Below are 25,150 nucleotides of genomic sequence, written 5' to 3'. Positions count from 1 at the left end.
GGACTGTCAATACTTGGTAGCTGCATCTTTGAACATTCACAAATTTATACCGTTTAAGCCACTGAAGCATAGGATACGCTCTACATTGACATAACTTATGATGTACACTGTATGCTACAGCAACTGTTGCACATGAGGCAATGCCATCAAACAATACTGATCCAATGAAATGTATCTACAGCATTGGTGATTCCTTGGTAGCTACATACTTATACCAAGGAAATAGTTTAAAATTGTACAAGATCAATTAAATGATTTCTCAAGGTGTTTTAAAACATTTGTGCAAGGATTGTTTTTTCCTTCCTGTGTAGTACACCACCACAGAGCATGGAATAAAAGGCTAAAATTTTAAACTTCTCATTCAATACAATTGATACACAGACTGAAACCCTTCGACTATCAGCATGTTTTCATGCGAGTTTTTTGTGATTTTATTTTTAATAGAAAACAATTCTCCAAACCATAAAAACCAAATAAAACATAAAACCATAGAAATCCTCTTTACTTACCTCATCTGGATCTGCCCAGAGCAGATCACACACTAGCCCATGGTCTGGGATGTCCAGTGGCCGGTTGATGTGTCTCAACTGATCAACATTGCTGAGGTCAGGAGAAAGACCTCCATGCATACAGAATATGGTCCCTTCAACCACAGCAGCTGTACAATAAAGAATCAATGTCTTGGCATTAGACAATCAATATGTTATACATCAGTGGGCTTTATAATAAAGATGAGGGGATATCTTTAATGCACAAGAAACATGGATCCCACTCATGGTGAATGATATAAATTGAAATCATTTATGTCTGAGCAACTTTAATGTAATCAAGACACCACAAAGTACTTACCACAGTTACCATTTATGTCTGATAGGAGGAGGCAATACTCTCATCTTAAATAGTTATTATTATTATTATCATTATCACCGTTCTTATATAGCGCATAATACCTTTGGCAAGGTCTCTATGTGCTTTGGAGGGAGACAAAGAAACATACAAAAAATATAAAATTTAAAAGAAACAGTAGAATGCTGCATAAATCATCATCGACAATCACTATGTTACTTTCTGAACAGATACGTTTTTAAAGACGTTTTGAACTTATTGATGGAACTCGCATGTTTTATATCACTTGGGATGCTGTTCCACAGTTCTGGGGCGGCATGCCTGAAACTACGTTTGCCATAATAGTTTGTTGAAATGGAGGTTATTACGTATAGATCCTCCCGTGATGATCTAAGAACTCGCATAGGTTCATATTTTACAAGGAGATCTGAAAGGTAAGAAGGAGCAGTTTTGTGGAAACACTGATAAACAAGCAGTAAGATCTTAAATTCAATACGTGATCTGATAGGAAGCCAATGTGCAAAGCAAGTACAACGCAGCTCCTTCTACAGCTGAAATGATACCGAAACATTGGAGAGTTCACAGATGTCCAAAGCAGTTTCACTTCTATACAGCATATTTTGCTTTCGTCTAGGATTAATATTGTTGGAACTCAACAATAGATTTGCTCTTGCACAAGTATTTTTCCTCTGAATAGATGATATCTTCTAATGCCACGACAGACTGCCACAGTAGATTGTACATTGTTTCACATCTTCATTAGATGACAGCTAACCACATAAATACTGTATTCCTCCTTTCATGTTTCAGTCATCCTTAAAGAATAAATATAATAGGAAACTACTGCACAATATGCAAACTGAATTATCTTCTCCACTCTGGACACACGAGGTATAATTTGTGCATAAATCTGTGTGTTTCCATAGCAGGTCTGTCATGACATCATCTTCTGACCATGGTTTCAGTTGCTGTTGCCATCCATCACACATGGTAGCACCTGCAAGTACACTAACATGCACGCGAGCCTTTTATCCCACTTCAACCATTGATGGACGTGTAAAATGTGATGGGATAGGGAGAAAGCCTGTTGATATGGATTAATATTGAATGCCTGTATGATTAACAATTGACACTGAGAAATTGTTACCAGGAGCCAAATGCAAAACACAAGCAAGCTGTAGCATTTTAACTGCAGAGACTCCAACTCTACTGCTTTGATGCCATTTTCACAAAATCTCCCACCCTCGGTTTGGGATAAAGAAATTAATGGGAAATCACGTTTTTTGCAGTTTTTCTACAACACTTTTTTTTCTTTTTTTTTACAATAGTGTGATAAGATAAGTCTTTTAACAGAGGTACCACTTAGGAGAAAATCCGTGGAGCAGGCTTTCTTAAGTCTGCATACAATTGTAGCAAGATATGGGATAAACGGACAAACAGCTCCCTAAATACAATGCCTCTGGCACCCTTTTGGGTAGAGGCATAACAATGAGAAACATCTCCTTTAGAGATGGAATGAGCCGTTTGAATACAAGAGCTATCCAAATATATACTGTGTGACATGTGCTTAATGTCATGCTCGATATGACCCTTGATAGCCAGTTCTAATGATAAAGAATAAGAGTTGACAGCATTAGTCATATCAACTCATGAACATGACACCCTCATGTGGTGCTTCAACTAATGGAAATGGCTGAATTATTTTTTTTTCCACTGTTTGATCTACCATAATTCAGTTGTTTCTGCAAAGATGGAGAATCTTCAAGTAACTACAGATCTATCTCCTAGACACTGTTCTATTTTGATTTTTTTTTCTTCAATACACTGAACCTGGTTTGATAGGTATTTCGCCCTTTTTCTGCTTTCCGCATTGAAGCTGCACTGCAAAAAAAAAAGTACTCTTACATTGCATTGAAAAACAAACTGAACATATGGATCAATCATGCTAACAGTCAATCATTGAATGTAATTCACATGGCGCCAAACAGCTACATGTGTATCTACACCCCTTGAATCTCATCTTTCCTCTCTATTCTATACAACAGGAAAAGACGCAAACCACAGTGCACAGCATTACATGAACATTTGGCAGTGTTCATGGTTTCTTTAACGCCACCACTGTTTCTGTGTCAGTATACATGTACAGTTTTTTTTTTTTTCATCAATACACTTAGTAATCATACATTAAAGACATACTGTACTTTGACTACTGGCTGTACATTTAAACACTCAAAAAGTGCTTTAATTAGATCACCGAATTGACAAAATAAAGGCCATAACAATGAAACACTATACATCAAACTCAGAAATCAATTCCCTCTCCTCCATTATCTTCAAAATGATGAATGTGGGAGGAAAACAAATCAAATGCATGGCTCTCCATTCTATCTTGGGCCGTGCAAACCTAAATAATCATGCCACAGCCCTCAGTGTCTGGCAAAGTCTAAGCTGCACACAATTTTACCTCTCCGTTTCAATTCACTGCATCATGAATTCCGCATTATTGCACCCCGCAGACCACGAAAGGCCACTCTCAATTTTCCGGTCGAAGTATGAGAAGGTATAAAGCTGGCGGCCATGAAAGGCAGACTGACCTGCTTTGTTAATCAAAGGCTAGACCTGCATCATACACACAGCTCAATAACTGCCACCACCCCCTACTCTGAATTTTCCAATCAAATAATATCTATAATTTGCTGATGACCCTCCCCAATAAAGGACTGCAGAGCTGCTTTAAAATGTTTTTTAAAAAGTCGAATTTTTTTTTGGTTGCTTTGACCCAAACCAAACTTGTCACAAATTCTCCATCATACTTTATTCCCATCTTTTGACCACTGACATTTTGAGACACTAAGCCCAAAACAGAATCACTGGTAATGCAACTTCTATTTAGTTGGTAGCTTTTCTCAATATCAAACTTCATTTTTGACATGTTTCTGACATTACATAATGAAGAATTCTTGCAGAACTTAATTTTTTACTTCCAGCCTTAGACATACATTTTGTAGAATTGGTATCCCACTAAGAATATCTATACACATTTCTGACTTTTTCTTAAAGCTTGATTTGGCAGGTCTGTTGATCAAAATCTAATTAACCTGTTGAGGATGGGCTGATTTTGCTACAACACGCATTTCCCATTGACACTTGCCCGAGTATACTCGGGACTCGTCCTCAGCGGGGTAAAAGCATTGTACAGAAAGAGAAATATAAGTCAAGACTTTGATTTGTCCAAAAATGGATGTAATTGATGTCTTGTGGTTTATTTAAGAACATGCAACTTTGTGATTTTGAATATACGGGGTACTTTTCTCGTTCCTATTAACGTTTGAATGGGTTAATAACAAATACTGAAGCATAGGTGGACGAAAACAGACAACCTCAAAATATGTTGGTATCACATGTCATATTACACATGAAAGACAAAAACAAAATCACTTCTAGAGTAGTTAATCTTGTGCTTAACTCCCATTCTATTAAAGCCCTTAATATTGACACTTAGGGATCAATGCTTCAATTTCCCTCAACGGCTTCAGTACATTAAAGCAAATATGATCATTAACTAAAATAAGGTTTATACCAAAAAAAAAAAGTAGCTTGTTGCCCCCATGCATATTTGATTTTGGCTCTGCATCTCTCTTTTTTTTTTTACTATTTACTATTCTTCAAAATGCCAATGAAAATATTAAAAAAAAATTGTGTTTAAAGTCCCTGCCCGCATTCTTTTTGAGTTGCCATCAACTTTATTCCTATTTACTGCTTTTGGGCAGCTGTAAAAAACACTGGAAATTCACCTAATGATTGTGATGTCATGCATGCATTCTGATCGTGTGCATGCACTATTGTGCTAGGCAAGAATGATCTACAAACCAGCCATGGTATGTAATGTTTGTGGGCATGGACGAGACATGCTGTAAGAGAACATCAGCACGTACTCAGTGCGTCGTGAATGGACACGTTGTCTCCACACACTTGTGTACATTGTATGCATATTATGAGCCTGGCTTGGTTTCAATGGATATGATACTCATGCCCGCTACTGCGCTAGGACGCAGGGCCTCATGAGTGATTTTCAAACATGTTCAAACTCACCCTGAATATTTCCAAACCTATCACACTTGCATCTGAGTCTGCAATGTCTGGTAGAAGACACTTTAAAACTCTTTCACACATTACAGAATGACTGTTGCTTCATCAGAAGCTCTGTGCTGTACTGGGCAGTTAGTCATAGTATGATACCTGCTACCATGATTTATTACATGTACACGATAGTGCAGCTGTCAGTACAATACGTACAACGCAGACAGCAGCATTGTAAAGTTATTCTGAATGTGTAAAAAGTGTAAAAAGTGTCAAAAGTAACAGCAAATATGAAACTTTTACCTAACTTTTACCTACACATATGTGTAGTGGCTTCACATCTGGAGAATAGATATCAAATAGTTAAAGGATCTCCAGTATCACCTCTCTCCAAAAATCTGACAAGAAATTACTTTTTTAACAAAATTTGGTTTAACACAATAATTGTTGAATATCTGCTGTATGGTTATGTGAAAATGAATGCACACTAAAATTTCTCGAAAATATTGAAATGTTAGAATATTACCTCATCACAGAAATTACAAACAAGAGAGAATCCTCTAGAATTGGCCTAGCATGGTTGCTTAAAGGGCATTTGCCACCACGTAATTGGGATGCTGCAAAAGTGGATATTTTTGCGTTGTAGAAATTTTGACGCATTTTGTGCAACAGGAAACTAGTGCAAAAATAAAAGCACACAAATATATATATATATATATATATATATATATATATATATTTTTTTTTTTTTTTTTTTTTTTTTTTTTGGTAGTATGATATATAAGCTTGTTACATACAACATTTATGACTGGCTCAAGTCTGTATACATGGCTTCCTGAATGCTGTTGAAAAAGCTAGGCAAGTTAAGCTTAGCGCCTGCACTAGTAAAGGGCTAATATGAACTTGAACAAGAATCACTATGCACAAATGTAAGAAACTTATTTCATCAACATGACAAGAAAGTTGGATCCTATATACATTCCATATGTAAAATGCATGTATGATTTGTCTGGCTAATACAGTGTATATCTCCATCAAAGGTTCACTTAACTATTAGTGTAATATATTGATACAGTTACCCAATAATACTTTACAGACAGCCAAAAAAAAAAATCATAGTGTAGTTATTATAATTGTATTGAAAGGAGAAAACTCAAGGGCATAACAAATCCCATCTATCACTAGCATGCACAAATGGCCGAGTATTTGAAATGACTGAAATATCAATAACTGCGACTGCAAGCTGCTGTTAACTTCCTCCTCAAGAGTGCACTGACCTGCAGGCAGGCTAGAAGAGAGCTATCTGCATGAAGCACGCAGTAGGGCTGCCATTGCTTTGAATGACCCTTGGTTGTACTTGAGTGCTAAATTTGACAGCACTAAGCTGTATTTGATTCCCTCTCTTCCATGCCCTTTCCTCCACTTGTAAAAGTTGCTTTTATCCAGCATTCATGAATCTTGTGTGTCAAGGTTTCCTCATCTCCTTTCTGAACTATTTCTATTGACTTGTGTTATTCTTCTTGCAATAAACCTCACAAAAGACCTCTTTAAGGATGAAATCCCAGACAAAATTGTGAAAAATGCTTATTTATTATATGAACAATTATGAAAACAAATACATACAACTATAACAGTCATACATGCACCATAAGATAACTGTTAGATTATGTATGATTCATTCAGCTTCTTCAAAATATTAAATATTAAATTTTTTTACCATTTTTTATAGTCAGCTGAGCAATAAACATAATATCTCAATAAATTTCTGCTATAGTAACTCAGCGATACAATCAGTACATGAAAGTGCTTTATATCCAGTCAAAGTATGTGAGGTCCAGACACTTTACATGAAGCAATTGTAAACACTAGAGCTGAAAATACAGTGGAATTGATGATTTGGTTAAAATAAGCATATTATTATCTAATGTACTAACTTCTGAAAATAGACATTACACATTAAAGGCTTCTCGTGTGTCAAGTCACTTCCAGCTCAATGAAACAATTACTACTGATAAGAGTAGTCCGCAAAAGTCATTAGATAGCAATCTACAAAGGCACATGTTGTCCAGTATCTCCATGTTCTCCGGAGCTATTAATCTCTGCTGAATGGTTTTGAATATGTCTATTACAATAGCCATAATCTGGTTTTCAGCAGTCTTTGGTTTCCAGCACTGGCCTCAAGGTATATGAAGACAGTGTGCAGCTTGGAGATGATTTTTAAGGTTAATCCTTTATTCTAATAGTTTGAAATCTTACCCATAAATCAAAAATTGGTACATGTATTAGCAGTGGCCTGGGGCCATCAGATATGTCTACATACATGTGGGTTATTTGTGAGTGTATGAGCTTGATATGCGCTCTTCTCATCAGGAAGATGGGAGAATCACAGGCCATCAAAATTTGGTAAGTGTGTACGTAGATTTTGTGTTTTTCTCATCCAGGGAGGGGGAGTAGAATTTATAACTCATGGCTCAGTGCATCATAACTGCATGCATTCCAGCAGCCGCAATGAATAGTGTTGCAAAATAATCTTTAGGGCCAATCTCAGTCTGTTTTACAAGCTCCTTTTTTTCTATCTTCTCTCTAAATCTTATCTATCAAACAATAAAAGTTAGTCAATCCTATGTTAAATATGATTATTTCATGAATATGTGGTGTCATGGATTCATGTTCATGCCTCCATTCAATATCAAACATCTAATGTTAGACTTAGCTGCAGTAGACCTGTAATGTGACATTTGAAGCCCCTTAAACATATCTGCCAATTTTTCACATACATGTATGTTTTTTTCATAGTTTTAATGTTTTATCAAAATCATTACATTTTTTACTTCCTTACTTCTAAGTCACAGTAAATGGTATATGACGCACTTCCTCATAAATAAATGTTGTATCATTATCTTAACATTTCATCAAATCATTGCATTTTAATGCTACTCTTGAGTTTTTGTTTGTTTGTTTGTTTGTTGTTGTTGGGTTTTTTCGGGGGGGGGGGGGGGGGGGCACCAAGAAAAAAGAAACCAATCCGATGTTTTGGGTGGCCAAAAAAGAAAAAAGTTCATGTTAAGCCTTACACATGTGAATTCAAAGCTTCTGTGTGGCAATCAGTATACAAAATGTATTTACAATATGTTGAATCATGATATCTAGATTTTGTAACATAAAGAAAGCATAGAGGTACAACTGTACATGTAAGGGATCGCATTGCAATAAGAATTAACACATAAAATATCAGGAATGCACAGATGCCTATAAAGTTCCTAATACATAAGTAGATCACACCGGTACGTGGTAAAGGTAAGTTGAATTTGGTGAGGATTTAATACCTTTACCTTGAATGATTTATTCCATCAATATACATTCTACAGCTTCTACTCCATGCGATTTCTCTTGTCAAATTGCGACAACTTTGCCTTGTAGTAACCGTGTGATGATACTCACTAGCTCATTACCTAGTGGTGAGAAAGTAATTACATTTCACACACTTCAAACATTCGTATGCATCCTCTTTACTCATCTCACATGGCAGATACTGTCTTCACTGCTTGCCAGCTCAAAGCCATCAGTCACTCACTGGGATTTCCTTCCTTGCCTTATGACTCTATTTCAGGAATTTCCCCTTGCAGGCTATTAGGTCAATCTTTATCTCTCTCCATCACTATTTACTGCTAGTGTCATGCAGCTCAAAGGCTTACAAAAAAATAAAATGGATACCAAATCTGGCCATGGTATCCACAATGCACCTTGAGCTAGCATAGAAAGAGCATTTTACTGCGTTGTAATAAACTGTGTATCTAGATGGAGGCAGCTGGTTCACCTCATGACAATTTTCTGCCCAAGAGAGGCCTTTAAAGTGAGCTTCACTGTTTGGCTAAATCGTGTGTGGATGGGAAGAAAATTGAGTGGGAGGAATGAGGGAGGCTATAATGATAGTGGAGTAGAGAAGGAAACTGAGTGCACACTCACTGGGATATGGAGACAAGCCATAGAACTAACTGTCACATTGAAGGTATGTTAAGTGGTGTGGGAGTCTTGGAGGAAGAGGATTTGCTCAGCAAAATGTCACCAGAGTCGCAAATCTTACCCTGCTTTAGGCCATTTGGAAAAGAACAAGAAAACTGCATCCTGCATCTAATAAATTGTTTCAACTTGGGTATTTATCTGGGGCATGATACTAGATACCTTACTTTTTCACAGTCACCAAGCCAAGGTATCACTTAATCATACATTCATTACACTTCAAAGAGTAATTTACCACAACCCTGAATAATTCATATTAATTCCATGAATGCAGAAAACTATGATGCATCAGTGAAGTTAGAGGAAGTTGAGAAAAAGTTTTTTTTTTTTCAGGTTTAGTTAAACTTATGTGCTGTAATCAGTGTATCATGTAGACTACAACAATCCATGATGCCAGGTACAGTAGCAGTAAAACAATCAGGTGCAAAATAACAAACAATAAACAAAAAGAAAGCAGGTTATGTAAAAAATTCCACACATTTGGTTTTTCTAGCATAATGAAAGAGCACTTTAGATACATCTCCTTCAGAAGACAGAGGGAATACTATTTCCCAATACATGACAATAACTAATCAAGGAAATATGCACTTTTAATCAAAAAAAAAAAAAAAAGAGAGATTCTATGGAATTCTCTTGATATTTTCTTTATATCATTGTAATGTCATGACATCACTCATTGTTGTAGGCCACCAATCTAGGGATTACTGTACATAGATTCTACCATGACATCAAAGAATTCAGGACTGCTTTCTTTTCTGCATGATGAATTCATGTTCATGTGAGAATTGTCGAATCCAAAGTATCTTGTGGACAGTCCGTCATCTGATCTGGGGGATATAATCAGCATGCATGCACTCGTGTGATGCATTATTTCTCAAGTGTCAATTAAAGATTAATCAGCATCATATTAATCATATATCATAATTAGGAGAACCACTCTAAAGAATGATTGCCAAAGTATTGAGGGTCACTGAATGACAAATGGATAGGAGATGAGCATGCACAATCAACTCCTCTCACAGACTACACGTGTACACCCTCTGTATATTGCAAATCAGTATTAAACTCTTTAAAAAAAAATAGGTCTTCAAAGCTTTGCACAGATTACAAGGTTACAAGGTACCCAACATACATACAGTGAAGACATGCAAAGGAAAGAATCACAAAACCAGTACACACCATTCCACACAGTTGTCTGGATGCAATATGACAAGCATCTCTTTAACCCGTTGAGGACGAGTCCAGAGTATACTCGGGCAGGTGTCTATGGGAAATGCGGGTTGTACCAAAATCAAACTGTCCTCAACGTGTTAACATCGTGTAGATTGGTCACTTAGCCAGAAAACAAATCAAAACAAAAAGAATTCCAACTGACTGCAAATGTTGTGCCTGAATGATTATTAAAATTATTTCTGACTCTGTCTCAAATCATAGCAATGTGTTCTCAGTGTGATGCAGTTTAACATGACAAAGTTAATAAAGCATGTGATGCATGCTGTTATTCAATTGCATAAAACTGTACATTGCCAACTCTCGGAGTGATTCAAAGTGGATCAGTGTGATACAAATTGGACATGAGATCTTTACATTAAAATCCCTATGACTGCAAAATTGTCACAAGTGGTTGTTCGGATGTGCTATAAACCAATGCTGCATACTGGCACTGGTCTGATGGTCCCTAAATAGTAAAAATCACTGTCGGACCAGAAACTTTTTCGGGAATGGACCTGTAAAACATGGAAAAACTGGGTACCTACGGGTCTAACAGACAGGTTGGACCAGTAGAAAAAATGAGTTAGTGTGTAGCCCTGTATAAACTTACCAATTGGCAGGCAGTTGAAACAGTCTGTGAAGGTTTTCCATAGCTTGATGTTATAGCGCCGCTTGCATTCATCATAGAACCCATATATCCTGTGAAGCATAGAAAATTATCATATTTTCATGTTACTGGGAGTGTTAGAGGATGACAGCTGATGCATTTTATGATATCAAAATGAGTACATTTTGTACACTGTTATGCCATGAATTGCTTCCATAGACAAAGGGATACAAAAAGGGGTGTATCCAGACTCTGATCTACACTGGATGTGGAATGCTTTTGCTGGACTGATGTTTGTTGAGATAAGACTATTTCACCCACCTGACTAATGGAGAGAGTCATTGCTACAAGCTGTATCTTGTGCATTGGATTTAACAATTTCAGTTTTAATCTCTTTTTCTGTTCTCAAGTCAACCATAGTTTATAGAAAATGTGCTGGAGATTATTTTCTTTTTCTGCTGCAATGTTTATTATTTTGTTTAATAACATGTAAGCTGCTATCTAAATCCATAATAGCTGATTGCTTGCCAGGTATTGATACTTACATGCATACGCAAACATTGATGATCAGTTCAAATTTAACTAGTTGTTTGTCAGGTACATCATTCATTGTGCCATCAAATGCATCACTTTACTGTAGGTAGTAAAGCTTAGCTGTCGATACAATTCACAAGCAAGTTTCTAAAGAAAACATTTTTATTCACACTGATGTATATCAACTGCCTGGAAATGATGCAGTGTACAGTAGTTTGTGAGAATTGACAGAATCTATAAGGGTACAGCTGCAACAATGAAAAAGAATACATTCAGTGTGCATGCATTCCATTTGTATGCACAATGCTGTTGTCCATTTAACCTGAAAGCATGGTTTTTAAGGCATCGTGTAGCCTTAAAAAGCCTGAAAGGGAGGACAAAGTTAAGATGGATGAAGGTTTTGCAACGCCTTTGTGTATAACCACGCTCTGACAATATGAACGTCTGGGCACTTTGATGCAGTATGTATATCACAGCTTGTGGGTCATGAAAAATATTAGATGCACATGACATTAACTTTTTGCATTAACATTTGAGTAAGCAGTGTTTCATGATAAGGCACTGAATGCGTTTGCACTTAAAACTATTGGCGGTCTGTACTGTACATTTGCCTGAATACCATTTACATTTATATGCACATAATCTGGTGAGTAGACATCTTCATACTTTATATACCGTACCATGCACGAAGCGGTAAGAATCCTATATGCATAATGTGCAATGTGGTGCAATGCACATGTTTTACTTTGCATGTTTTTTGTCCTCTCTATTGAAACAACTGTATACCTAGAGCTAGGATGTCATTATACACTCGTGCCACTGTCCATGGATACCAGTACATGTACTTCAGTGTATGTACTCTTTTTAAGTTTGGAAGGGAAAAAAAGAACAGGACTTGAAATACTGGGGAAAACACACACACACACACACACACACACACACACACACACACACAAGATCACAGAATTCTAGATCTGTATCCATCAACCGATGTACGACACTTTGTCTCATGGATATTTTGGCAAGAACTAACAATCATTCTCCTACCCTTGAAATACTTACTTCTTGCTACTATTATTATCATGGTGTAAAAACTGTTATTTTGGCGTACGGGATATTTTTGCAAATGAGGTCACAGATATTTTCACGAGATGTTGATTTTGTGAGTTGACACCGAGGCTATCATAAGTGCACTAATGCCTTGTCCATTCACTCCACAAATTTAATGTGATCAAGATCAGGTGGTTATATTATCAAGTGTTGTAAAAGTTGCTGCCCAACTGTGATTTGCAAAATTCATGAAAATTAAACCCTCATGAAAATAAGTTTTTACACGAATGTGAAATATATTTGGGCATACAATTAAAGCTAATCCTACATGTACACTAATATTTGAACTGCTATTAGCTGAACTTATTTTCTATTTAAAAAAAATCCTCTTCAAGACCAATGTGCAAGGTAATCAGAGCTCTTTTTTCTCTGTAACAGCTGTAGAACATAGTGCAATTTAATGCACTTTTTCCTTTAGGTCTGAGAAAATTGTGGTACAGCTGTATACAAGACAGATGCAATATTAAGGCAAATGTTGTGGTTCATACATGATCATACACTAGCTTTATTGCTCTTCAGCTGCGAAAAAAATTATTATTATATTGTCATATTACCCCCGGTGCATTTCTCTTCAAGTTATAATATTTTTACAAATAACCATCCTCTTTGCAGTCTCTCAAAATAGGAATGTCATACTGCCATAATACAGATATTGTTCCAACATTTGAGTGCAGTTTGTGACTAGGTGGCAGAATGACAAGTCTTTCAAAATTGAGGGTGTTGTGTATACATGTTGTACACCGTGTAGCTCAACACTAGTGTCAGACAGAATGTATAATGTGACATGCCTTGAAACTGTTGAACTGATTTTGTTCTTTAAAAGGAGCATTCCCTATATATTATACATATGACCCCCAATTAAACAGTGATGATAGCATAAGGACATATAATTTAATTGTATTTCAACCGGTTTTTTTTCTTTTTATTTCAAGTGATGCACATTTTCTTTAAATTAGAATAAAAGACCTCATGCTTTGTAATTTTACTATGAAAGCATACTATCAGGCTGAGATTTTGTTTTTGCACCATGACAGATACCGGTACAACAATCAAAATCATATATCACATTTTTCTTTTTTATCTAAAAAATTCCTACCAGCTTCACAGGACAACATTTGCAAAAGATTTTTGACACCCTGTAATGACACATCAGTTGATGCAATCATGTAACATAGATCGATATACATGTATTCTTCATGGCCCTGTGTGCTTTCATTCGCAACCAATGCAAAAGAAATGTCTGATAACATAACTAGTTTATATATAATCTACAGCTGTATGGTACATTTGTGCCTGAGTTGTGACCCGATGTTCTGAGGCATGTAAACTTGGTGCTGCTCAAAATTACCTGTGTTTTGTTAAATTAACTATACACTGTATGTGACTTGTAAGCAATTACACCCGTTCAAGAAACCTTTTCACGAGTATTGTTTTCTACATTACTAACAGTCCCATATATACATTGTATTTGATGTCTGTTCATCAGAACTTTCACAACTGCATTCAATCATCAACAAATCAAAATCAACTATTTACATGGTCTGCCAAAGTGGTACACCTGTGATAACTCATACTATGCAACAACAACAAAGAAAAAAAAGAGCACAGATCTATGAAAGTCTGAGATAGAATAAATGAGGGGAATATAAGACCTCAATATTTCCTTTTTCTACTGCATTTTGCCTACCTCTGCTGTTGTTGCAAAAGTACCAAGAGATGAGACACTGGTGAAAAATGCATGTATAGGAAAATTACACGATATTCACCATACAATCTATAACTTGACATATTTGTGATAAATTCCGTAAATGTCATCGATCATCACCCTTTTTTTTCCCACAGAAATTATAGCCATGCTCTATTTCATTGGCATGTGTTTTTAAAGCAAAGCTAAATAAACAATAACTCTTGCTTGGCCTGGAGTTCCAGCCTATAATCTTAAGTAGAATAAAGCAATAAATATAATGACGAGACCATCTACACATGCACAAAATGATGTATCAGTGTAGTTGCTATGAGCTTGAATGCCAAAATTTGTATACTTATAACTTGCTCAGGGATCCTGTTGTTTAATAGACATAAAAGACTAGGGGAATGACATGCCTTGTGCACTTTTTGCACACATGATCACTTCCTTCAGTCAGAGGTAGCTAGGTAGGTTGTATTAAATGTGACAGAGACACAAGGGATGAACATCATATCAAGCCACCTATAGCAAGACTACATGTAGCTGTGCTGGCCTGCTTTCATGGACAGAATTACGGCTCATCTGCACAGAAATGTGCACAGTATACATTCAGAACAATAAAATGCCTAATCTTACATACTGTATGTGTACAATATAATCTATCTGTTCAAGCTAGGCCTCTTGACTTCAGCACCCATCATTAGTACACACAGTATGTGTACATATATGGGGGGAAATGGCTATAAATCCAGACATGCTACACTGAAATAGGGTCAGAGAATAAGCCTACACAGGGAGCAGTTTCTGTGCACATAAACTTTTCATGCTCTGGCTGTAGCAAGCACCTGCTCAAACCCTGTATACACTGTAATGAGTTGATAACACATATATTTTTAAGATGCCCCCATTAATCCCATCAAACTCTGTGATAGTGTCCACGGTAGTATAAAAAATGCACATCTCTTCCATCATAACTATACGGTACTGCACTCTCAAACACATCTATTTTTGTAAGAAAGAATTCTTTCATTGAGAAATGCTATTACCAGAAGGAAATATTCTTTGCAAAGCATAACAAATCTGTGATTTACACATTGCCATATACGGCTGATAACAAATAAAACAAGAATGTGATATTGATATCTTTAAATGGAAACAAAATCCATAGTTTTGACATACATTTTGTTACTGTTATTGACAGAAACAACAAGATAGTAGAAGCGGTAAAGAAACCAAAACCAACTGATGAGATATAAATCACAGTAGATGAAGAATAAGGATATAAGATTTTTTTTTTAAATATAGACTGTACATGTATGTGCCAAAGAGGACAGAAGTTCAGCTGAATGGAACATAAAGAGGAGAAACATGGGTAGCTGAATAACTTTGTCTTTTTATTGCCCAAACATAGATGAGGTATGACATCTATACAAGCCTCCAGCATCCAGTACTGTTTCGGGCAGCATTTGTGGATTTCACAGGGCAACTAGCAAATGGACTATTAATCCAGTGCTCAGAGGGATAGCAAAACATCTGCCCAGATGCCTGTTGAGTTATACGTGACTTCTACTTGGTAACAACACTTACGCATCTGATATGTACGTCAGATGTGGGAAGAGAGGGAGGGAGGGATAGCAGACGTTTCTGAATGCTCCTTTTTCTAGCATCACATCAAGTACATGTATGTGCCTGCCTCACATTATAATTGGATGTATTAAAATGCTACCCATGAATGTATTTATTTACATCACAATACCATAGAGCAAATTTACCGTCAGTATCGCTGATTGAATTACAGCTGTATGCTGAAAAGGTGGAAATTTTTGCACTCAGCTATTAATGAAAGACAAATATCCCATGTAATCACATCAATTTCACGTGCTGTCAAGACAATATGATATAGTACAGAGTATACTACAGTAGGAGAGCAAAAACCATAAGATTATATGGAATAAGTATGAACTACATGTATATTAGAAGCGACATAGAAATTCATTCATGAAGCTGCAAATTGCACTATCAAGGTAACACATTTTTCTTCCCATTTATTATATAGCACATGAACTGTCACATAAAGAGAAGAATCTATGTCCAAAATAAACACTATAATAGATGTATGCAGTCAAAAAAGAACATACAGTGTACATGTATAATGTAAACTATAACAACCCATATATGCATTGGTCAACTTCAATATGATCGTTTATATGACAACATAGTGTGCAAGATTTACAAAAGAACAAAGAGAGCGGTTTTATAACAAACAATGACGTTAGAGCAAAAGCAAGTGCAGTTTATGTATTATGGTACAATTAGGGGGCATACTAGGAATGCAGGTGCCATAGTCCTGGATTGAAGAGTACCTTACATACTATTCATACTGTAATCATACACTGTATCTCAGGAGAGAGAAGTCAATGGATTGCATTAAGGACACAATCAATGGCTAGTGGTTGGGTCCGTACGCTGGCACCATACGCTATGTGCAAATGAATGAAGTGATCTCATGCACCCGCATGCAACACACGGAGTCACACTTTTGCGGTTCGGATCACATGTGCAATTCTGGTAGGAAGAGCGAGTTTACTGTGAAGCAGGTACGGGCATGAGTGCACATGCAGTAATCACATCTAATTTTTCTGTTTTTATCATTACTAAAACATTCTCACTTCTGAATAGAAATACATTTTTTCTTAGCACGTTGCAGTTACTACGAAAATGTACCTACATTATTGCAGTTTCGAGATATTAGTACTCTGTGTTATTTGTGTATGATCAAAAAGAGCTTGTGTGCTGTGCACTAAACATACATGTACATCTAGTTGACTCATTTTTATGGTAATTTGGAAATTAATAGTGCTGTCACCATTTGAGTTTATACATGTTATATGTAATAGTGGGAATTGACACATACTACCCATGCTCACAAATATGCAATCCATGATTTGTACCACTTATTGACTTTTGGAAGATTTGTGGCAATACTGTTTTAAACCAGGTCTGTATGATGCACATGCAACTTGACATGGCTTTTCAGTTTGGCTGCAATGACTGAAGTGCATCTAAGCCAACAAGAGTGACATGCAATGTGATATAAAGCTGAAACATAATTCTTTTAAGGGCTCAAAATTCATATACCACCATTTGGTGTTTTCATGTATTAAATACCACAGGACTCTATCCAAAAAAAAAAAAAAAAAAAATTGTCTGGCTGATGTGCTTTGACCGGATAATTAGTTGTTTTGGAGTGTTTTGAGATCAAAGGTACGAAATAATAACATTTGGTATACCCGAATTTTATTCTTGAAGTGCCCAGCCTGTTCAGTAGTGGGTACGTAAAAAGCTGCTAGTATGTAAGGATCAAATCGCACTTTGCCAGTAGTACTGAATTGCATGCTACTACAAAAGTGTATATATGATGCATCACGCGTTACCCCGGGGTACCGTAGTACCCCAGGGTACCACGTTATGTAACGCACCTCACGTCCACTCGAGGACAGCCACAGAGAAATGCATGCACTGTGTGTGCATGATTGTACAATTGTACATAGTCATTCCCATGCCACTGCATGTTATACTACGCATGCATGGCATGCTGTGCTAGCAATAGCGTGCAGTGACTGCAGTGCAGTGCAGTACCTAGCGTGCGCTAGCTCCAGCACCAAAATAAATTCCACTTTTTGGCAACCCAGGGTATAACCTTTTTAAAAAAATAAATAATTCAACAAAATGGCCGATTTTTATTCGGTGCCTCGGGATACCATTTATGTCATCATATGCTGCACACAATGCAATTTATTCTCATTATATGTGAATGATGGATACTGCTATGGCCCGATAAATTGTTGTAATTGATTATGAAACATCACATAGAAGCCACAATCGGGAATGCTCTCAGACTGCGATACTTCTGGTGTACCTTGTGGGCAATGCATCAATTTTTTGTTCTCATTAGTCAAGTGAAATTGTGTTATATCCAACATTATTTCCAGCATTTCATATGCATAAGAGCATGCAAGAATCAACAGTTTCTGCAGTTGCATTAAAAATTTGTTTAAGCTTTAATCAATTCTTCAGAAACCTGCAGGGTTCCATGAAAACCGTTGATGGGATATTCACAATTTCCTTTTTAAAAAAAAGCAAGCAATTGTATGGTATGACCCCAGAATCATTTCCAAACAGCAGCTCACTTTGAAGTGCATGTCATTCTAAACCACATCCCTGAATCATTTTCAACCTATCACAGGTATGACTGCACTCATCATGATAGAGTTAAACTGCCATACACATGTATCATCAATCAAATCCAGCAATCATGGGATTATCTCAGTAGGAATCAGTTATACAGAAGACACACTCCTCTAAACCTGAACCTATCGAGTTGTAATCACATGCTGTATCTTTAGATATCTTCTCTGACAGTTTTTCACACTGATTCATGATTCTCTTTCTGCCTGCATACATGTGTGAAATTAAGGGTTCCTTGGATTAAAGTACCTGTTATTACTGTTAAAACTGTATGTGTTGTTTAATGCAATAACCTTTGAAGTAGTAAGTTCACCTCGGGAGGATAAACGTTGAGTTCATGTCTTCCAACTTTACAGGATATACACCTGCAAATAAAATGGAACATTCCCACCCCATTGCTTTGTAATTTACCAAATGATATATCACAGTCAGAAGATTATTGGTGAAAAATCAGTAAAGGAAAGGATAAAAAGAGACTGAACAACTGGAGCACTTTAAAGTGAAAACATAGTTTTGGTAAGGGTCTGAGAACCCGGCCGTCTAATTGCACCATTTCATATTTGCTAGCAATATATTGATGGAGTCTGCCAAGAAACTTACCTGGCTGACGCGGTTTGCAAGGATGATGAGTTGTTTCGGAGTATTTTGAGATCAAAAATAAAAGTTGGTATACCGACTTTCATTCCAGAAGGATCCAGGTTAACTCGGTCTCAGGGACAACTCAGCCCTATTTCAGACAATTTTTATGCAGTTCGTAATCGCCATTATTCTATACATAGGCGCAAGTTCATTTTTGTAGGCACACCAGAGGTTCTTTGATGCATGCGTTGAATTAACTCAGCCCCTAACAGCGACCAGCAAGAACGCGAAACACTTCCATAGTACAACACTGATAAATACAGAGGGCCGAGTTGTCCCCGAGTCAGCCTGACCCCCATAGGGTAAGTTCTGAGATGCGAACATTTTTAGTTGATATTTCGCATATTCGTCATTACCCAAGGAATATCTTGTTATTACAGCGTTATTCCACTCATTTCTTAGGCATAAGTGTACATTTCGGAGCAAAATTTGACAATTTTGCTGGCGTACCAGAACTATGTTTCGGCTTTAAGCTTCATGGCACTCTGAGGCAAACTACTTGAAATATCTTGAGTTTCATGAAATATTGCAAGCTTCTTTGGCAATAATATCCTCCTAATTTGGGATATTAGGGCCCTGCCCTAGGGGCTCCCGAGGGCACTCCCATCATTTTAGTGTAAACCACCATCCTCTTTCCCTATACAACTTGATTCCTGCCATGTATGGCCGAAATTCAGCTTCCAGCTGATGCATGTACAGTGTAGACAATTATGAAAAGTAGCTACTTTTGCACACTTCAGCTCTACCATAGGATTTGCAATTTGCAAAATTTTGACATCATATAAACCCACCTTTGTCACATCACAATAAGAATGCACAAAATAAGCTTTTGATTGATGGTACAGATTTCCCTTGACTTTGGGTAAGAATCAAATGGCCTGTGTGTCTGGTACAATACAAGAAATCCTTGAGCAGCACAGTCCATTTCATATTTGGACATGAAGTAAAAATCAATATCGACAGCTGCTACCATGACAACAGACAGGCTTTGATGCTTTGTCCCAATGAGTATAGTCTGGGTATTGATCATGAATAGAATACTAGGATGACAAAATGAAGGCTCAATTTACCTGTGCCATTATCATCATGACACAATTACACATAGTAGGGTGCTCTTTTCAGCTTTTTATTCATAACCACATGAGAATCTATACTGTATGCATGTTCTTAATGTTGGGATATCATAAGAGTAATACTATTCAACTACAGTTTTCATAATTCAAAGATAAATTGACTACATCGTGCAATATTTTCCACGACAAGAGATGTTTTGCACTCATCACCAGTTACGTATGTACATGTACTCACTGCATGGCCTGAAATTTGAAGCAATTTTCTGCATGTACACTAACAGCAGGTCCTTGCCATCTATGATATCTTACTGTAGTGAAGGTCAAGTCATTCCATAGAAACACGCACTCTGTTCCTACATATCCTATCTGTGATGCTGACAAACTTTGTTCACATTTCACATTTGTAGATCATACTCATATGATAAATGTAATTGATGAATAAAACAAGAACTGAAAATCCAAATTCTAAAGGCAGAGTAGGAAAGGAGAAAAACAAATTTCATGCCAAAGTCACAGGATTGGAATAGAAAGGTTGTTAAATTTGCCAATGTGTAATCCACTGTATGAATTCAATTCATTTTATTGACAGTTTATCCAAATTAAAGACAGTTGTCAAAACTGATCATTATTCTACATGGCTTTCATTACATCATCTTTCCTAGAAATGGTATGCTGGACAGACTCCATTTAGTCTGTTCTTGTATCCACATGGCAATAATGCCTACCAATGCTTGGTAGACCTACACTCTTCAGAAAAGGGTTAATTACTCTCTTACTATATACTGTGTACATTGTACATTCTCTTTATCACTGCAGTTGACACCAATCATGAATCCTTTTCATGGACAACCAATTGTTTCCCTATTTTTTGCTAACCCTATCCCAAAACTGAAGTTTGAAATGACAATTATTAAACACATTTGACATTTAAACCTGAACATGTGTTGCTCCTATCCCAAGACAGAGTCCTCCTTCATGATGTAACTACCTTCCTTCACAGTGATAATGACATACACTTGACTGCTCATCCTGTTTTCAGATAATAGGGCATCATTAACTAGTCTCTGCAGACTTGTTAGATGTTTCTACTTTAAATATGCACACTGTACGACCTATCGATTGCAGGCCTACCGCCCTCTCTCAGTCTCTGAAACGATTATGTGATATAGACTGAGCAGGTGCAATGTATACTTTGAAATAATTCAATTGCCTAGGGTCTCAGCTTTTCTAAATATTGAGACCCAAAGCTCCATGTCAATCAACATCATTCTACTGACTTGCCTCACTATTGAAACTTGCCCTAAGGAATGCAATCCTGCACAGCTTCCTTTGAAGAAACTTGGAAGTAGACAAAGGAACATCTGTCTAGAGGCTTCCCTGTACTCCATCATTGTATACGTGCATGCATACATATGTGTGTATGTGTGTGTATGTGTGTGTTTGTATGGTGTTTACTCTACTAAATGCAATTACTGTATATGCCACATATCTAGCGGGTCTAGTTTTTCAGCAATCAAGACTTCCCGACAATTTCACGAGTGATTAAATTTGCTCTCAGTATGGAAATTGACATGTCAGTTTAAAATCAGAGACCAAAAAGTGCACATTTTTAATGTGTATGCCTGTGAATGTGAAATCTTTATGTACAGCTGTAGTTAGACATTAAATTTCAGAAACGTTTGCAAAGGTGTGTATTTCATAAACATCTAGGCTTACTGTGCAGTTTACATTTTATCATGAAGGCTACAATACATGAGGAAAAAAAGAGTTCAGTAGATTTATTACATCACCATGCAGGTCATGCTGCACTGCAATCACATGCTGCTACTCCAACTCTGTACATACTTGTATTGACTGCCATGTTTTGAGGCAACACTGAATAAAATGCATCTGCACATGATTCATACTCAACTTATAAAGTATGTTCATATTCACTGTTTTGGTAAGCATTTCTTTAATAAACATTACTGTGGCTACCATTTTTAATTTCATTTCATTAGTTCAATGGTCATTTCATTAGTTCAATGGTCATTCTGACTTCAAGTCACGGACATGTACATGTGAAATAGTTTAATCAGATTTTGATATGCATAAAACTCAGTACAAATTCATACAAAATAACAAGAATGATATTCCAAAAACAAATGAGGTACAATGATGACACAATGCATTATGACACCTGTGACCAGATTTATCAAAAGCTATTGCTGACATGGCTACTAAGAAAAATATTCAAGCTACTAGGAATGGAAAATCTATATTTCACTGTTATAAAAAAAAATAAAAAAATAAAAATGAATATAATGTAGTACCCAACCATGACTCTAGGCCAATCTTACCTATTGATGCTAGCACACTCATGATTTCCACGCAGTAGGAAGAAATTGTTTGGATACTTCAGTTTGTATGCCAGCAACAAGCAAATGGTTTCCAGGGACTGCTTTCCTCTGCAACAAAGACATGGTAAAACAAGTTCAGATTTAGTTTTACTGCTGAAGTTTTCTTACGTCACGATATTCACCAGTATGATTCTGCAAGCAGAACTCACATCCTTTGTTATTCTGCCTTCCTGGGTGTGAGGACAAGAGAGTACATTGCATCTCTTTCAATTTGTGTGGAAACATTCACATCTCAGGAGTCATTACATTAGATGGCAATAGATGGGAACAACAATCATGCAAGCTGGCCTCATACAAGTGTAAAATATTGCATGAGTTTGAAGCAGATAAAATATGTGTGCACCTACAGGCAACAATATTTACTGGTATTTCAGGAAAGAAGATCATCCATCTAAAATCATAAGTCCTTTTACCTCATGCTTTACCCTGTCAGAATTACAACTACCAGGTAGTTTTTCCCTTTTTCAGAGATTGAAATTAGCAGTAGGATATCAACATTATTTGCTGTAATGTACTGCATGTGTACAGGCTGGTTTGCTCATGTTATGGAGCAAGTCTGGACATTTCATACATGATCTATAACTCTATGGGAGTCCTATAAACTACCATAACACAGCTTTTAGGTGGCGACCGGGTAATAGTCACCCTAAAAACTCCACTATCTCTGCGCATGGATATTATGAGATAATGCAAAATATGCATGTACCACAGATGCTGACCTGGTAATTAGTACAGTGGTCTCTGGGGAAAACAGTGTTGTTATTCTGTCCATATTGCACATTGCTTTGACATAGCACACAGACAAACCAAGGACAATGCATACACGATATATCTTAACATATGATATAATAATGACCCATATTTCCCTTTTATGTTTTGTCCCTTTTATGTGCACAATTGTATTATCACGCAAAGCTCTTTCAATTTCTAAGTCAGACAATATCTCCAATGCCAAAGGCTTCTGAAATCTATTGGAATGTAAACAGCATATGGTACTGATTAGAAAACATTAGGCACAATGATAGTACTTTATGTTTGTGTTCTAAGAGAGTTGATGTTGCACTGGCCAGCATTGTATGCATCACAGAACATATTAGTACAGATAGTCATAGCAGTCTTCAACACCATGGTGTTCAGCATACATGTGTCATCTAACATGGTAGCCCATGCAATGAGGTCTTGCTGCTTAGTTTTTGCTATTACCTTCTTCTCTGCGTACCAGTGCAGTTTCATCAACACAGTCCTTCTTGTCAAGATGGTCATACAAGTAGGGGAAAGTTTGTTCTGGTTTCATCACTATAATTGTAAGTATGGGGTGAATATCTTCTGTGGGAGAATAATTTGTTCACATCAACTTTCTTGTTATGTATGATTTTACAATCAAAGCAACAGGAGAATATCTCCAAGTCATTAGAGGCACGAAAAATTACATATGTGTACACATGCATATCAGAATGAAATATTCTTGAACAAAAATGTAGAAACAATCAGCATTCATGCATTGTTACCCTACAAAAAATCATTTCCTCATTTGATGTGGCCATTAGTTAAAAAAGAAAGGTTTTAGCTCTGAAAATGAATGTGCATTCAATATTCAACATCAGTGTAGATGGACAGATTTCCTGCCTTCCTTTCAGTACTAGTCACTCGTCATTATACATTTGTGTACATGTCATCTGTCTTTGAGTTGTTTGTGTGCTTTGAACTGTCCTATGTGTAGCATGTCTCTTGCCTGCTACTTTATCAGTGGGATGTAGAACACTTTGAGGTTTTTGTCTCTCTGCTCAGCAGCACTAGGGAGCTTTAGATTTTGATGCGCGGACGTTTGAAACGACGAGTGCGCTGGACGTTCTCCTCTCCCCTGCGTCGCGTTGAAAAGTACCTTTAGATTATGCTGGGACGCAACGTATCAAAAATAAAATCGCGCCCCCATACGATCGGTGCATGAAGTAGTTCTCTACGTAGCAAACTGTGTGGACGTAAAAATAGCCCAGTACGCATAGTGAAAAATTCAGGCGACGCAAACTAAAAATAGATCGACTTGACGCGCGCTTCTGCGCACGCTCAGAACAAGTTTTTTTCCCTCTGAACGTCAGCGCGTCTAAAATCTAAAGCTCCCTACTGTCTCAACCTGCAGAACTTATAAATGATCAGGTTTGATTACCAGGTACTGTCCTCATCACATTGATGAAAAAACTGCAACAGGGGTATAGATATACCAATGTATAAAAAATAACAGAGGTCGGTACATTGCTGAATAGGGGAGACTACAATGTATGTTGACAGAGAAGCATTTTCTTTGGTATATCAGAAAATAATTGAGATAAGAAGAGAAAAAGCCTAGATTTTGTCCTGAAAAAGACTAAATATTAAAGTTTGATATTCCTCCCACAAAATTCCACTTAACTCTTGCAAAAGTGTTTTTTATCCTTTTGAGTTTAATTTTGATTTAATGTTATAGAAGACTATCAAATCTCTCCAGGTATTAATGATTAAATAAAAGAGTATCAAATTCAAAGTTTAAATTTACGCAAAACTGATCTGCCTGGAAAGGAGTGATTTCCTGGGATGGATACGTAGATTTAGGCAATTTGTACGACAGTAATGCATACAAACCAAATGTATTAGTGTGCATGACACAGCAGAAATGCCTTTATATTCACTGCACACACACACACACACACACACACACACT

At 36.8% G+C, this 25,150-nt stretch overlaps 1 protein-coding gene across 1 annotated transcript in view; it reads right to left on the bottom strand.

Annotated features, from left to right (window-relative positions):
• Window positions 1–25,150, bottom strand: part of LOC139714076 (uncharacterized) — a 45,708-nt gene that overhangs the window by 13,046 nt on the left and 7,512 nt on the right. Inside the window, exons 3-5 of the mRNA XM_071625802.1 lie at window positions 22,396–22,503; window positions 10,769–10,857; window positions 510–658 (exon numbers count right to left, since the gene is read on the bottom strand). Of these exons, the coding sequence (XP_071481903.1) occupies window positions 510–658; window positions 10,769–10,857; window positions 22,396–22,503 (346 nt within the window). The remainder of the gene's footprint in view (window positions 1–509; window positions 659–10,768; window positions 10,858–22,395; window positions 22,504–25,150) is intronic.

This window comes from Diadema antillarum, unplaced genomic scaffold (assembly GCF_040938485.1).
Source record: "Diadema antillarum isolate AM-2024a unplaced genomic scaffold, OU_Dant_1.0 seq00002156_RagTag, whole genome shotgun sequence".
Taxonomy (NCBI): domain Eukaryota; kingdom Metazoa; phylum Echinodermata; class Echinoidea; order Diadematoida; family Diadematidae; genus Diadema; species Diadema antillarum.
The sequence above is the reverse complement of the archived record's forward strand: the minus strand, read 5'-3'. Positions and strand labels throughout refer to the sequence as shown.